This window comes from Gymnodraco acuticeps, unplaced genomic scaffold (genome assembly GCF_902827175.1).
Source record: "Gymnodraco acuticeps unplaced genomic scaffold, fGymAcu1.1, whole genome shotgun sequence".
Lineage (NCBI taxonomy): Eukaryota > Metazoa > Chordata > Actinopteri > Perciformes > Bathydraconidae > Gymnodraco > Gymnodraco acuticeps.
In genome coordinates this window covers 100747-116340 of record NW_022991989.1, presented here as the reverse complement: position 1 = coordinate 116340, position 15594 = coordinate 100747, and the positions used below count along the sequence as shown (strand labels likewise).

At 41.6% G+C, this 15594-nt stretch overlaps 1 protein-coding gene and 12 non-coding genes across 13 annotated transcripts in view; all 13 read right to left on the bottom strand.

The window, feature by feature from the left end:
• Positions 1-151: 151 nt before the first annotated feature.
• On the bottom strand, positions 152-224 carry trnak-uuu. The gene has a single exon. It is a non-coding gene; the product is annotated as a tRNA-Lys (tRNA).
• A 290-nt stretch (positions 225-514) lies between these two features.
• On the bottom strand, positions 515-587 carry trnak-uuu. The gene has a single exon. It is a non-coding gene; the product is annotated as a tRNA-Lys (tRNA).
• A 408-nt stretch (positions 588-995) lies between these two features.
• Positions 996-1068, bottom strand: trnak-uuu. Its single transcript has one exon. It is a non-coding gene; the product is annotated as a tRNA-Lys (tRNA).
• Positions 1069-1339: 271 nt separating this feature from the next.
• Positions 1340-1412, bottom strand: trnak-uuu. The gene has a single exon. It is a non-coding gene; the product is annotated as a tRNA-Lys (tRNA).
• Positions 1413-1702: 290 nt separating this feature from the next.
• Positions 1703-1775, bottom strand: trnak-uuu. Its single transcript has one exon. It is a non-coding gene; the product is annotated as a tRNA-Lys (tRNA).
• A 271-nt stretch (positions 1776-2046) lies between these two features.
• Positions 2047-2119, bottom strand: trnak-uuu. Its single transcript has one exon. It is a non-coding gene; the product is annotated as a tRNA-Lys (tRNA).
• Positions 2120-2391: 272 nt separating this feature from the next.
• On the bottom strand, positions 2392-2464 carry trnak-uuu. Its single transcript has one exon. It is a non-coding gene; the product is annotated as a tRNA-Lys (tRNA).
• A 271-nt stretch (positions 2465-2735) lies between these two features.
• Positions 2736-2808, bottom strand: trnak-uuu. Its single transcript has one exon. It is a non-coding gene; the product is annotated as a tRNA-Lys (tRNA).
• A 290-nt stretch (positions 2809-3098) lies between these two features.
• Positions 3099-3171, bottom strand: trnak-uuu. Its single transcript has one exon. It is a non-coding gene; the product is annotated as a tRNA-Lys (tRNA).
• A 271-nt stretch (positions 3172-3442) lies between these two features.
• On the bottom strand, positions 3443-3515 carry trnak-uuu. Its single transcript has one exon. It is a non-coding gene; the product is annotated as a tRNA-Lys (tRNA).
• A 290-nt stretch (positions 3516-3805) lies between these two features.
• Positions 3806-3878, bottom strand: trnak-uuu. The gene has a single exon. It is a non-coding gene; the product is annotated as a tRNA-Lys (tRNA).
• Positions 3879-5189: 1311 nt separating this feature from the next.
• Positions 5190-5262, bottom strand: trnak-uuu. The gene has a single exon. It is a non-coding gene; the product is annotated as a tRNA-Lys (tRNA).
• A 1204-nt stretch (positions 5263-6466) lies between these two features.
• Positions 6467-15594, bottom strand: part of LOC117536300 (inositol 1,4,5-trisphosphate receptor type 3-like) — a gene marked incomplete at its 3' end in the record, with an annotated part of 40031 nt that continues 30903 nt past the window's right edge. The window contains 13 exon segments of the mRNA XM_034201091.1: positions 6467-6718; positions 7622-7737; positions 8717-8792; positions 9468-9587; positions 9675-9847; positions 10618-10782; positions 10870-11011; positions 13625-13785; positions 14009-14108; positions 14547-14686; positions 14866-14910; positions 15342-15413; positions 15415-15438. Coding sequence (XP_034056982.1) covers positions 6467-6718; positions 7622-7737; positions 8717-8792; positions 9468-9587; positions 9675-9847; positions 10618-10782; positions 10870-11011; positions 13625-13785; positions 14009-14108; positions 14547-14686; positions 14866-14910; positions 15342-15413; positions 15415-15438 — 1586 coding nt within the window.

The following is a 15594-nucleotide window of genomic DNA, read 5'->3' as shown; positions in this document are numbered from 1 at the left end:
GAAAATATGAGGCACTTATAAATGGGGCCTTGAAGACCTATCTAGATAGTCTGGTAGGGAACAGACTACCACGAATGCAACACAAAGACTTTGTCTCGCAGACAAGTGTTAGCTTTAGAGAGGACTTGAGTCACATCACACAATAGATTTACGCCTGAACAGGGACTTGAACCCTGGACCCTCAGATTAAAAGTCTGATGCTCTACCGACTGAGCTATCCAGGCTCTGAGAGACACCTTAGCAGTGAAAGGCTGAATACCCACATTTGCATTAAGTATCAGACAATCAAGATAGCTTTCAATGAGATCAGCAATATGCCAACCCGTGAGATCTGTGGTTGAGTGTTAAAGATGAGGCACTTATAAATGGGGCCCTGAAGACCTGTGCGAGTGACTTGGATTTATCTAGATAGTCTGGTAGGGAACAGACAAACACGAATGCAACAAGCTGACTTTGTCTAGCAGACGAATGTTAGCTTCAGAGAGGACTTGAGTCACATCACACAATAGATGTACGCCTGAACAGGGACTTGAACCCTGGACCCTCAGATTAAAAGTCTGATGCTCTACCGACTGAGCTATCCAGGCTCTGAGAGACAGCTTAGCAGTGAAAGGCTGAATACCCATATTTGCATTAAGTATCAGACAATCAAGATAGCTTTCAATGAGATCAGCAATATGCCAACCTGAGAGATCTTTGGTTGAGTGGAAATTATGAGGCACTTATAAATGGGGCCTTGAAGACCGATCTAGATAGTCTGGTAGGGAACAGACTACCATGAATGCAACACAAAGACTTTGTCTAGCAGAGATCTGTGGTTGAGTGTTAAAGATGAGGCACTTATAAATGGGGCCTTGAAGACCTGTGCGAGTGACTTGGATTTATCTAGATTGTCTGGTAGGGAACAGACTACCACGAATGCAACACAAAGACTTTGTCTAGCAGACAAGTGTTAGCTTTAGAGAGGACTTGAGTCACATCACACAATAGATGTACGCCTGAACAGGGACTTGAACCCTGGACCCTCAGATTAAAAGTCTGATGCTCTACCGACTGAGCTATCCAGGCTCTGAGATACAGTTTAGCAGTGAAAGTCTGAATACTCACATTTGCATTAAGTATCAGACAATCAAGATAGCTTTCAATGAGATCAGCAATATGCCAATCTGAGAGATCTTTGGTTGAGTGGAAATTATGAGGCACTTATAAATGGGGCCTTGAAGACCTATCTAGATAGTCTGGTAGGGAACAGACTACCACGAATGCAACACAAAGACTTTATCTAGCAGACAAGTGTTAGCTTTAGAGAGGACTTGAGTCACATCACACAATAGATTTACGCCTGAACAGGGACTTGAACCCTGGACCCTCAGATTAAAAGTCTGATGCTCTACCGACTGAGCTATCCAGGCTCTGAGAGACAGCTTAGCAGTGAAAGGCTGAATACCCACATTTGCATTAAGTATCAGACAATCAAGATAGCTTTCAATGAGATCAGCAATATGCCAACCCGTGAGATCTGTGGTTGAGTGTTAAAGATGAGGCACTTATAAATGGGGCCCTGAAGACCTGTGCGAGTGACTTGGATTTATCTAGATAGTCTGGTAGGGAACAGACAAACACGAATGCAACAAGCTGACTTTGTCTAGCAGACGAATGTTAGCTTCAGAGAGGACTTGAGTCACATCACACAATAGATGTACGCCTGAACAGGGACTTGAACCCTGGACCCTCAGATTAAAAGTCTGATGCTCTACCGACTGAGCTATCCAGGCTCTGAGAGACAGCTTAGCAGTGAAAGGCTGAATACCCATATTTGCATTAAGTATCAGACAATCAAGATAGCTTTCAATGAGATCAGCAATATGCCAACCTGAGAGATCTTTGGTTGAGTGGAAATTATGAGGCACTTATAAATGGGGCCTTGAAGACCTATCTAGATAGTCTGGTAGGGAACAGACTACCACGAATGCAACACAAATACTTTATCTAGCAGACAAGTGTTAGCTTTAGAGAGGACTTGAGTCACATCACACAATAGATTTACGCCTGAACAGGGACTTGAACCCTGGACCCTCAGATTAAAAGTCTGATGCTCTACCGACTGAGCTATCCAGGCTCTGAGAGACAGCTTAGCAGTGAAAGGCTGAATACCCACATTTGCATTAAGTATCAGACAATCAAGATAGCTTTCAATGAGATCAGCAATATGCCAACCTGAGAGATCTTTGGTTGAGTGGTAAATTATGAGGCACTTATAAATGGGGCCTTGAAGACCTATCTAGATAGTCTGGTAGGGAACAGACTACCACGAATGCAACACAAAGACTTTGTCTAGCAGACAAGTGTTAGCTTTAGAGAGGACTTGAGTCACATCACACAATAGATTTACGCCTGAACAGGGACTTGAACCCTGGACCCTCAGATTAAAAGTCTGATGCTCTACCGACTGAGCTATCCAGGCTCTGAGAGACAGCTTAGCAGTGAAAGGCTGAATACCCACATTTGCATTAAGTATCAGACAATCAAGATAGCTTTCAATGAGATCAGCAATATGCCAACCTGAGAGATCTTTGGTTGAGTGGAAATTATGAGGCACTTATAAATGGGGCCTTGAAGACCTATCTAGATAGTCTGGTAGGGAACAGACTACCACGAATGCAACACAAAGACTTTGTCTCGCAGACAAGTGTTAGCTTTAGAGAGGACTTGAGTCACATCACACAATAGATTTACGCCTGAACAGGGACTTGAACCCTGGACCCTCAGATTAAAAGTCTGATGCTCTACCGACTGAGCTATCCAGGCTCTGAGAGACACCTTAGCAGTGAAAGGCTGAATACCCACATTTGCATTAAGTATCAGACAATCAAGATAGCTTTCAATGAGATCAGCAATATGCCAACCCGTGAGATCTGTGGTTGAATGTTAAAGATGAGGCACTTATAAATGGTGCCCTGAAGACCTGTGCGAGTGACTTGGATTTATCTAGATAGTCTGGTAGGGAACAGACAAACACGAATGCAACAAGCTGACTTTGTCTAGCAGACGAATGTTAGCTTCAGAGAGGACTTGAGTCACATCACACAATAGATGTACGCCTGAACAGGGACTTGAACCCTGGACCCTCAGATTAAAAGTCTGATGCTCTACCGACTGAGCTATCCAGGCTCTGAGAGACAGCTTAGCAGTGAAAGGCTGAATACCCATATTTGCATTAAGTATCAGACAATCAAGATAGCTTTCAATGAGATCAGCAATATGCCAACCTGAGAGATCTTTGGTTGAGTGGAAATTATGAGGCACTTATAAATGGGGCCTTGAAGACCTATCTAGATAGTCTGGTAGGGAACAGACTACCACGAATGCAACACAAAGACTTTGTCTCGCAGACAAGTGTTAGCTTTAGAGAGGACTTGAGTCACATCACACAATAGATTTACGCCTGAACAGGGACTTGAACCCTGGACCCTCAGATTAAAAGTCTGATGCTCTACCGACTGAGCTATCCAGGCTCTGAGAGACACCTTAGCAGTGAAAGGCTGAATACCCACATTTGCATTAAGTATCAGACAATCAAGATAGCTTTCAATGAGATCAGCAATATGCCAACCCGTGAGATCTGTGGTTGAGTGTTAAAGATGAGTCACTTATAAATGGGGCCCTGAAGACCTGTGCGAGTGACTTGGATGTATCTAGATAGTCTGGTAGGGAACAGACAAACACGAATGCAACAAGCTGACTTTGTCTAGCAGACAAGTGTTAGCTTTAGAGAGGACTTGAGTCACATCACACAATAGATTTACGCCTGAACAGGGACTTGAACCCTGGACCCTCAGATTAAAAGTCTGATGCTCTACCGACTGAGCTATCCAGGCTCTGAGAGACAGCTTAGCAGTGAAAGGCTGAATACTCACATTTGCATTAAGTATCAGACAATCAAGATAGCTTTCAATGAGATCAGCAATATGCCAACCCGTGAGATCTGTGGTTGAGTGTTAAAGATGAGGCACTTATAAATGGTGCCTGAAGACCTGTGCGAGTGACTTGGATGTATCTAGATAGCAGCGACGTGCATGTCCAGGGAGGCAAGCCTCACTGTCATACTCATAGACTGGCCATACTACAATGTAACGGAAAAACAACTAAAGAAAAACTAAATAGTAATAATAATAAAATGTCTCCACTGATCTGTGTTGTAAATGTGATTTATGTATGATTCCAATCGCTTTTTATAGTCAAAATCAGCAAATGTGCCAAGCTCCGCTACAACTACATGGGAGCGATGAGGAGTGAGGCAGGGACGAGCTCTGCCTCACGTAAGCCCACAGTAACTTGCTGGAACGCGGGCACTAATGTAGCGCGGGCACTTATTTTGTGAGCACGCTCAAGCCAGTTACTGTGTGGTAAGGTGAGGCACAGATGAGCTCTGCCTCACCTCAAAATGCGTCACCTCACAGAAACTGGCTGGAAAGCGGGCACTAAGCGCATGCCTGCACCATCTCACTGTAGGTCACCAATGTAATGTTTGTAGATCCCTTCATTACATTTATCCTCGCCATCCATAGTCTCTAAATAACTTATTTCACGTATATATGATATTTAGGCTCGCCGTACAACGGCAATGAAAAAAGCACCAGGGGAGGCAGCCATAACCTCTGCCGCACTGAAGGGGGCGCACGTGAGCCCACAGGTCCTTGTTGCTACTGTTATTCTACGCAGAGACGGTATAGACGCGAACAACAAACTAGACTTTTGAAACTAGAGGAAGATAAGGAGGACTTTTACAAAAAAGTAATAGAGATTGTTGTCCAGAAGGATAGCATGGACTTCATCTTCAAGTCAAGGTAAGACCACATTGGTAATGAAAATTGGATCTTACTAAGAAAGAACAATCCAATATTTAGATTGTGGGTATCCTTTTGTTGAACAGTCTGTTTAAAATGAATCGAAACATCAGACCAAAAAAGCTTTTGAAAATAACAGAATATTTCGATTAAGGTCAGAATATAATATTTGTAAGTCTGACTCTGAAAGAGTCAGTGCCTCACCAGCCATGAACCTCACCGCACGTCACTGCTAGATAGTCTGGTAGGGAACAGACTACCACAAATGCAACACAAAGACTTTGTCTAGCAGACAAGTGTTAGCTTTAGAGAGGACTTGAGTCACATCACACAATAGACTTACGCCTGAACAGGGACTTGAACCCTGGACCCTCAGATGAAAAACCTGATGCTCTACCGACTGAGCTATCCAGGCTCTAAAAGCCTCTGTAGTAGTGAAAGTATGCATACCAACATTTGCAAGGAGATCAGCAATGTGGCAACCAGAGAGATCTGTGGTTAAGTGTAAATGATGAGTCACTTAAAAATGGGGCCTTAAAGACCTGTGAGTGTTACTTTGATACACCTAGATATTCTGGTAGGAAACAGACTACCACGAATGCAACAAGCGGACTTTGTCTAATAGACAAATGTTAGCTTTAGAAAGGACTTGAGTGACACAATAGACGTAGTGCCTGAACAGGGACCCTCAGATTAAAAGTCTGATGTTCTACCGACTGAGCTATCCAGGCTTCAAAATGATCATCCTCTGGTCACTTCACCTGCAACATGAGATTTGACAGACATTTGTGGCCCAAACAAAGGTTTTCTCACAAATTGGGCATTAAACATCTGTGAAAGTGAGGTTCATGTACTCAGGCAGAAGCTGTGTTGAACACAGGCGAAGAAGCCTTTAAAAAGCTGAGATAATCACCCAAAGTCCAAATCCCAAACTAGGTTGATAGCGCACCATATTACCAGTTAGTAGACATTAAATATATGATAAATGTTATGTTTCTCTGACAGCTATGTAGGCTCCATGTGCCTTAAATCCAGTAAACCTTTTAGGCAAGATAAAAAACACACCCTCCACAATCCCCATAACACATTGCTTGAATATTAAAAGTCCCCTATTATACTGCTTTTCATCAATATATTATAGGTCTACGATATATACAAAACATGTCTCAGAAGTGTTTGGCTCGAAACACCAAACAGATCTTTGCAGCATTACCCATAATCCCCTCTGTTTCAGCTCTGTTTCAAACGTGCTGATTCTCTGTCTGTTACTTTAGATGAAAATAAGGAGCCCCTCCCCACGCCCCTCTGAGAGAGATTTGGTTACAAAGAACACCATGGTGCTCTAGGAGGAGATTCAGGTGATAAGGTGGGGGGGGGGGGTTACCTTGGTGATTAGCTAATGGCTACATAAGCCAAAAAATCGTTATGACATCATAAAGTGGCCAAAATATGATCAGCTCATTTTCAGCTTTTTTTATAAATGGATCAGGACAAAAAGTGAGCGAATCTTTTTTCCTGAAACTTTCAGAATCTCTTTACACAGAGGGGACACATGTTGATGTATAAAAGACAGGAAAAAGTGGATTTTGCATAATAGGTGACGTTTAAAATTGACCTACTCTTTGATGGTGATGGAGGAGGGGATCTCGGTCCAGAGGCGAGCGAACTTCACAGGGGTCACCAGCTCCTGAGGGTCCCGATCTACATGGGCGTGGAGCATGAGGCGGCAGAAGGAGGCCCGGAGGTCAAAGGGCAGCGTCTCGTCCATCATGCACAGGAAGATGAGCTCCACATCCAGCTGCTTGGAGATCTCGTCTATCGCCAGATACTGACGGTCCAGACACATCCGGGCAAAGAGCTTCAGCTGGTACCTGAGGAAACACAAAGAGAGAGACTCTGCTTTCTTATTCTTATTCTTTAATTCTCTAATACTAACTTATAACACTCTCTAATAATAACTTATAACACTCCTTGTTGTTAACCACCAACTATGTGCAATGTGTGCAATATGTGCAATATGTGCAATATGTGCAATATGTGCAATATGTGCAATATGTGCACTATGTGCAATATGTGCAATATGTGCAATTTTTGAATTATGTGCAATATGTATATATGCCGTTAATAACTGTGCAATATATACCTGGCTGTTTTTTTGTAAATTGTGTAACCTTGTCTTTATTATAATTTTTTTTGTATCTTTAATATTTGTTTTATGCATGCTACTTAGGTAACATTAAGCTGTATTTGGATCTTTTCTGGTGAAACAATGTAAATGTCCCCTCTGTGGCACTAATAAAGGTATTCTAATTCTGATGTATTAGGATCCCCATTAGCACTAGCGTGAGCATTGGTTATTCTTCCTCACACACACAAAACATACATAAAACAAAACTAAAACAAAACAGCTAATAATTTCATGCAATTTACAATGCTATATGAAGTGAAAACTAAAATGGTCATCCAATTTTAGCCATCATAAGGCCAAACAAGAAAATACAAATAATTAAATTAAACATAATAATACAGTACATAGCCACAGGCACAGTTCAATTATACTTTATAATACTGAGATAATTTTTTAAGCCACCTTTTGAAATGTACTTGAGAATTTTCCTGAATGACATAGACCGGTAAAGAATTCCAGCTGACCATGGCTCTGAATATGACTGTTTTCTTGTATTATCATTCTAGAGTGAACTTGATGTATAAGGGAAGCAAATATTGTGATTTTCATAACATTTTCTGTGGATAACCCCTCCATCTTTATCTACCTGTAGTAGGTGAGGACGTTCTCATCGTGAGCGTTCCCTTGTCTTGCCTCCTGAGCCAGCTGTCTGATGCCCTTCTCCTGCTTCTCATTGGTCTTGTCTGTCCACACCAGCCACACCTGCAGGAAGAGAATACAACTAGATCAGATTAGACAGAATTCTGCATCCTCAGCTTCATTTGTTAAAGGTCACCTATTATGCAAAATCCACATTTTCCTGTCTTTTATACATAAACATGTGTCCCCTCTGTGTAAAGAGACTCTGAAAGTTTCAGGAAAAAAGATTCTCTCACTTTTTGTTCTGATCCATTTATATAAAAACCTGTCTGAAAATGAGCTGATCAGATTTTGGCCACTTTATGATGTCATAACGATTTTTTTGGCTTGTGTAACCATTAGCCAATCACCAACCAAGGTAACCCCCCCCCCACCTTATCACCTGAATCTCCTCCTAGAGCACCATTGAGTTCTTTGTAACCAAATCTCTCTCAGAGGGGCGTGGGGAGGGGCTCCTTATTTTCATCTAAAGTAACAGACAGAGAATCAGCACTTTGGAAACAGGGCTGAAACAGAGGGGATTATGGGTAATGCTGCAATGATCTGTTTGGTGTTTCGAGCCAAACACTTCAGAGACATGTTTTGTATATATCTGAGACCTATAATATATTGATGAAAAACAGAATAATAGGGGACTTTTAAAGCTGTAAACATGGCTTTGTCTATCTCTATTAGGCAGAGAGAAAAACTCTTGAATCTTCAGAAATGCAACGTATTTGAATGTTCTGCTTTCAGAAAACTCACGGTCCCATCTTCATCCAGCGCTGGTAAAATGTACACAGCCGTGCTAAACATGTTAAGTAAATGGAAAGCTGTTAAATGTATTCTAAGATAGGAGTACCCAAACTTTATAGTAACTGTGAGACTATGATACAATCGTCGCTGGTTCGATCCTAGCCCTGAACCTTTGATGCATTTAATTTCCAACCAAGTGGTATAAAAGACATTTCCATGCCTGATTCATTTGTCATTAGATCTTAGAATTGACAACTTTACAAACCAATTTAATTACATAATAATAAACAGATGCATTAAGAGTCACCTCGTCATCATCTCCATAGTCTTCCATCCCGATGTATTCTCCACCACCAGGGGTCGCATCTTTGGGGACACGACGTCTGGAAGGGACAAAACAGAAATAAAGTTAAATTATAACATGTTGATATCCTCAGTAGTGTATCTCTGGGATAATTTGCTTGTGCTATAACTTTGCGAGAAATCCCACTTTTACACACAATTACTGACTGCAATTACAAAGACTGCTAAACACCTGAGCTCTGTTAAGTGCCCTGATAAACATTCCTGTTGTCATCTTGCAATATACAAATTTATATAAATAGTTATCACCGCAATAAACCGTATTTCATTTTGTCTTAATTTACATTATTAATTTCATACTCTGTTGTAGAATATGGGATATGTACAATATCCCATATTCTATTGACATGTACATAGACTTTTTGCACTACTTTTTATTTTGTATTTTATTATATATGTTGCATTGTTGGAGGAGCTCAGGTCAGAATAATTTTATTTCCATTTATACGCTGTAGCTTTGTGCATATGTCAATAAAACCTTTGAATCTTGAATCTGGAATTGTTATCATAAGTGTCTTTGCCACTCAACTAAATACGAGTAGTGTTCAACTACAGTGAAGCACAGAGTATATTTCATTCCCAACCTCCCCCTTTAATTTGAATCCAGTGCAAATAAGGCCTTTAATGATGCAAAAATCATTGGTAACTGAGGGGTTACAGATCATCCCTCCTTCTCTCCCTCCCTCCCTCCTCACTCTGTCTTGATGAGGATATCCTGGTTTTTGGGGTCCAGTACACATTTACAGATGAGCTCCTGAGTGACGGGGATGGCCACGTTGTTGGACACACACAGATCTGACAGGTAGTCCAGAAACCTGTACAAACACAAACACAAAATAAGAATAAATATACCACCAACATATTGAGGGCCTCTACCCTCTGCTTCCTCCCTCCATGTGTACCTGGGCTCTCTGTTCTTGCGGACCAGGCTGACGAAGGTCTCCACCTCGGTCTTGGTGATGTGTTTTTCCAGCAGTTTTCGGTTGTTGTGCAGCAGGGCGGTGATGGTGTCCTCAGCCAGGATGTCATAACCGATCTGACTCTGCATCACACCGAACTGCTTCGCTATGTGCTCCTGAAGGGGGAGGAAGGTGAAGAAGACTCAGAAAGTTAAAAAAAGAATAACTGACCAGGGAAGTCATGTATATTTAGAATTGTACATAAAGGAAAAAGAAAACAAAATGTGTTATGCTTCTATCAAACAATTCATAATCTCATCATAGTATAAATATATTAAATAATTTATAATAATGATAACAATACCTAAATACAAACTTTTTACAATTTAAGTGTTTCAAGTTTGGATTGGTCCTTCAACACTAACTTTGGTTAAATTAGGTTTATTTGTCATTCGAGAAAACATCTCACATTTCTCACACGTTTGAAAGTCGTTTGTGTCTCTGGAGCAAGCTTTTCAAAATCGAAAAGAAAATATCTCGGCTTGGGCTTCGGACTTTCATTAAAAACTGGACGTTGGTATTTAGGACAACATTGGCGAATTGCCATTTTTATTTTAATCTTTCTCTTGTGAGACCCCCAGCTTTATGTAAGTTCAAGACTAAATTACTGTAGCGTCTCTTTTAATGGGAATGCCAAAATTCAGTTTGTTTTACTGATAAGAACAGCAGATAAGAGTATCATCAGCATAGATTACATTACATTGCATTTAGATCGATACAAGATTTTATTTGTATATTTAGAAAACAGAAATGGTCCCAGTACAGAACCCTAGGGGTGCACCCTTTGATACAGGAAAACTGTATCTGAACACATTTTAAGTAGATTTAACAGATATTTGACAACTTGGGTCTTCATCGGCATTATTTTCATCCTCTTCCTCCTCACCTGGTTCTTGCGGTAGTCCTCCTGGGAGTGTCGGAGGACTCGATAGCAGAGTCTGAACATGTACTGGTAGGGAGAGTTCTTCTGGTCCGCCAGCTCCTCCAGACGCAGCAGAGGACCCTCCCCTTCCCCCCGGTCCTTAAAGGGGGCCTTCAGGATGCCAAAGATCTGAAACATACAATCAAGGAATACTGTAGTCCTGGTTCCTGCATCTGCTTCTTAATTACTTGTACCTGAGTGATTCTTGGATCTCACCTGTTTGAGGATGTTCTGTTCTCTCATCAGTTTCTGTCTCTCTCGGTTGGCTTTGGACATGTTTACATCCAGGACCGCCTGCCCGCTGTTGATGACGTCAGCCACGAAGAAAACCACGTCCTCCAGCAGCTTGATGGCAAACCTGACCGGCAACATTTTTTGTATATTAAGTATTCCTCTAAGTCAGTCTTCCTGTATGTACTTGCTTATTTTCTTGTGTAATTTCTCGGTTTACTGAATTTCTCTTAGTTTTTAGTTTTTATCTGTACTCTCTACTTAATATAAAAATCAAAAACTCTGCGACTGCGACATGCTACTTTTTCTTGAATGTTACAAATAAATAAATGTATCTTAGGCTGGAGCCACACGAGGACGATAACGCAAATGGACCGAAATCGATATCAAAAAAGTATTCCGTCCACACGCGATAGGCACCAGAAACGTGTCCGTTCACACGAGACCGCTCGAAAGCGCTGGAGACGCTGTAGTACATATGCCAGGCCTGTAAGTGGCGCTGTACTCCGGCCTTAAAAGCAGCGAAGAAGACTTCCCGTGAATGGTTGCCAATGGTGACCTTCTGTTTATTCTCCGCTGTGGCTCTTTTTCTCGCTCCCCAAGGCAAGCGTTTGCTCCTGCTGTAAATCTCTCCGGTAGTCCACCAGCAGATGAAAAACACCCACCTCTCCGCCTCTTCCAAGGGACGAGGGGACCGTGCGGCAGAGTTTCAGTTTGATTTTTTCCCGCCGGTCAACATGTCCGTTAAAGTTTAAATCCTTCGGACAAAATTAGAAAAGTGCCGGTCAGAGGTCTTCTTTGTTATTTATTGAGCTTTACAACTAATTGATAACGACTATATAAGAATACAAAACGGAGCCTCTCTTTTCCTTCCCCTCTGATGACAGCCCAGCAGCTGATCTCTGAGCAGGAGAGGTGGGAGAGGCGGGGCTATTGCTTCAACGTTATCAGGAAATGATCGTATAGGCGTAAACACGGAGCCGTTTTCCCCCCCAGAGCGTTTCGTTCGCAGATCCAGACCCTTTATCGTTATCATTTTATGCGTTTCCATGTCGGCCTCGTGTGGCCGAACCGTCTATATGATAGAGAACTGTAGCGGATATGACCGTTATCATCCTCGTGTGGCTGGGGCCTTAATCTACATCAGCTAGGTCAGGGGTGCCCAACCTTTTTTGAACCGAGAGCTACTTTTAAAGTTGCCAGTCTGCCAAGATCTACCAGTCCAAATAGAGAGACGTAGCCATTACCGACAGCCTACCAGGTGAATACACACTTCTACTTGTATAAAACTGACCTTTGTACGATTAATACTTCATAAAATACTGCAGATCCTTTATCTTACCTATTTCTAATCTACACACATACAAGTATTTTACTGAAGTTACACAACAGTGTTGTTGATACAGAGTTGGAGTTTATTCACACGTCACTACAGTGGGTAATGTTTTCAAGAAACATTGGACAGTGCTGCCACATATGACACAGGAACAAAGAAAAGACTCTGAACCCTTTCTTTGCCATTATATAAAAATAGTGTTGCTACAAAAGTATAAATGAGGCTTACTAATAAGACAACTCAGATCTAAAGCTACTCAGGAATCTGCTGCCAAAGTGCAATAAAAAAGACTAAATTAATAGAATCAAACCCTTTTTTGTTGCATTTTAGTAGAGTATAAAAAGAAATGCCTTTAAAATAGGATGCAAGCAACACTAGTTTCTTAACCTAAATTGATAATAGACTATAATCAATTTAAGTTTGCATTCTTATACCATTTTGTACAATAATTATAATGAATAAGTTCAAACAAACTAAAACTTACAGCTGATTAATAACGGTATCTAACTTGAGTTTTTATTATATCAAAAACCTGTTGAAATGCTACTGTTATTTTTACTGTCCGCCAAAAGCACATCGGCAGCCTCCAGGAATGCTTCTTACACAACTTCGCCGTCTTTGAAAGACTTCATGTGTTTCGCAAGAACGTGACTGACACGATAAGATGCTCTGGTAGCAGCCTTGCTCTTGTTGTTGGGCCTGGTGAAAATGGACTGCTGTGCATTTAGCTGTCCTTTCAGGCCCCTCCCCTTTTGGGAGCGTAGGGCAGAATTAGGAGGGAATTCCGTCTCGTAGCGTTTGTGCACTGTTTTGAAATGCTGCTCCTAAATTACTCTTCTTCGATAAAGCCACGCTCGCATTGCAGATGAGACAGATGGAATTTGAATAGATACAAAAATAATCATCCTCCCACTCGGAGTGAAAATTATATATGTGTTGCTTCTGCCATAATTGCGGTCTTGTGTGTGTGCGGACTGTCACTCCTGTTGACACGGACAACGTTAGCGAACTAGTGCACTGCCCACTGCCTACCAGCGACGCCCCGACACAGGGGTCACGCCGGCCAATCACAAAGCTTTGATGCGTTCAAGTGCATTATTCTGGCACAGGAAGATTATGTTACAGGACATTAACGATAAAACAGAATATTGTTGTTCTATTTTTAGACACATCTCGCGATCGACAGGGAATCTCCCCGCGATCGACCGGTCGATCACGATCGACTGGTTGGGCACCCCTGAGCTAGGTCATGGCGGAATAACCATAAGGAATTTGACAATTTCAGATAAAACAAATTCATAGGGAGATAAAAGTATTTCCTGAAGGCATGCAAACAGATACAGTAGATACACTTCATATTATACACAAAAAAAACACACATCACATTGACACACAGTGACCTACCGGCGGTCGTTCTGGCTGATGAAGCCCTGTCCGAACTGGTCCACCACGGTGCTCAGCATGGCGCTGGCATCGTTAGCGAAGTCCAGATCTCTGATCTCCATCACAGGAACAGAGACGATGGCAAACGCCTCCTTATCCTCTTTAGTGGGACACGTTCCTAACTGCAGGAGGAGGTACAATAATATCACATACTGAGAAACATTCATCCTTTACTAAAAAACAAACCAAACGTTCTTTCTAAAATAAAACCTGTTTGGGGAAGTTCTGTGAAGATAATTGTTGTCTTAACATAAGCAGAAAAACACATAAAACTGTCAAAGGTATGATACATAAACTAGTGAATTCAAAGCATCTAAGGTAGATTTGAACTAGAGTGGGACTTACCATGAGTCTGATGGGTCTCTCCTCGTCGATATCGATGGGGACGTTGGTGCTCTGGATCCAGGTGTTGGTGCACAGATGTCTTAGTCGTACGTACGAGTTTCTGGAAGAAAACAGGTTCAACAGGTTCAAGCCACTGAAGTTGGTTTAGTGTCCTTTATGGTCCTCTTTCAAATGTTTTGAATTAGCTTGTGGTGCTTCACCGGATAAATTAATCTACATACCAATCTGCTGCTAATCTACTTTGCTATTTGGATTACAGTTAAACTGACATACAAATTAAGACTTCCTGTACAATTGTATAATATTAAACCCTGCAAAAAGAAAGTATATATGGCACATGCAGAATCACAGACTAAGGGACAACAGACGCCTTCATCATGTTTGCTTATTGCTTGATGAAGAGGATTTAAAATGTGCCTTATTTCAGTCCAATAAAGTTATACAGATCTTCTAAAAAATCCAAACTTAGTAGAACATATATCCTGTTATTTTATGCCGTGCTTTAATTCATATTCAATAAACCATAATTGTTCCTTACCGTGGTACGAACGAGTCGGTCTTCTGCAGCGTGGTCGGGTCGAGCTCGAACAGCGAGGCGATGTCGTTCCCATGAGCCACCGCCACCAACTTGTACTTGATCCTCTCGCCGTGGGAGCGCTTGGTGCGACTGCTGTCGACCTACACAGAGGTCAGAGGTCACAGTGAGGCTCAGGAGGTGAAAGGGTTCAAATACACAGACGGAACACTCTATTTTAAACAGAAGAAGTCATTCAAATAGTTTCTCCAGAGCTGTGTGATATTAACTGTTTAAATCCCACTGGTGTTGATGTGTGACGATGGTAAAGAAGTGAACTCACTACAGATGCCGGCTCTGCACTGTCTCCTTTATATCCCGGGTTCTCCTGCAAAAAAAACAACAACAGTTACCCAAAAATATATTATCTAACACAAGAAAACCCCTCAAAAAGAAAATTACTTTTAAGATTCTGTAGGGTTACAAATAAATGCAACACAGATTAGTATTATCTATTACAAGTTATTTGGAATACAACAGGGGTACATTTTGAGTAGCATGAGAGCTTAAGCAATTTAGCAATAAGTCAAACAATAAAATGTTTTAAACTAATCTGCATCTAAATCTAGTAAGTGAGAAACAAGGATTAGTTTCAAAGGCATTCAAATTATATGTATCAGCATTTGATAATTGGTAGATAGTAATGTTTATACTGATGACTTCCTGTTGTGGCAGATCAGCTGTTAATGCTTATAATCCAATCAGAAATCATTCATTCATTCACTCATACATCCTTCCACACAGTGTTGCCATGGTTACCTCAGCAGCCAGGTAGTTTCCGGTGGCCAGGTGTTTGAAGCGATAGAGGCTGTTCCAATGTCCCGCCCCCCCCACGACAAGGGTCATGATGGACAACCTGACGGACCAATCAGAACACAGAGGAAGTTTGATATAAGTTCAGTGTGTGTGCGTGTGCGTGTGGTGTGCGTGTGCGTGGTGCGTGTGCGTGTGTGTGTGTGCTGTGTGTGTGTGAGTGTGTGGTGTGTGCGTGTGCTGTGTGTGTGTGTGCGTG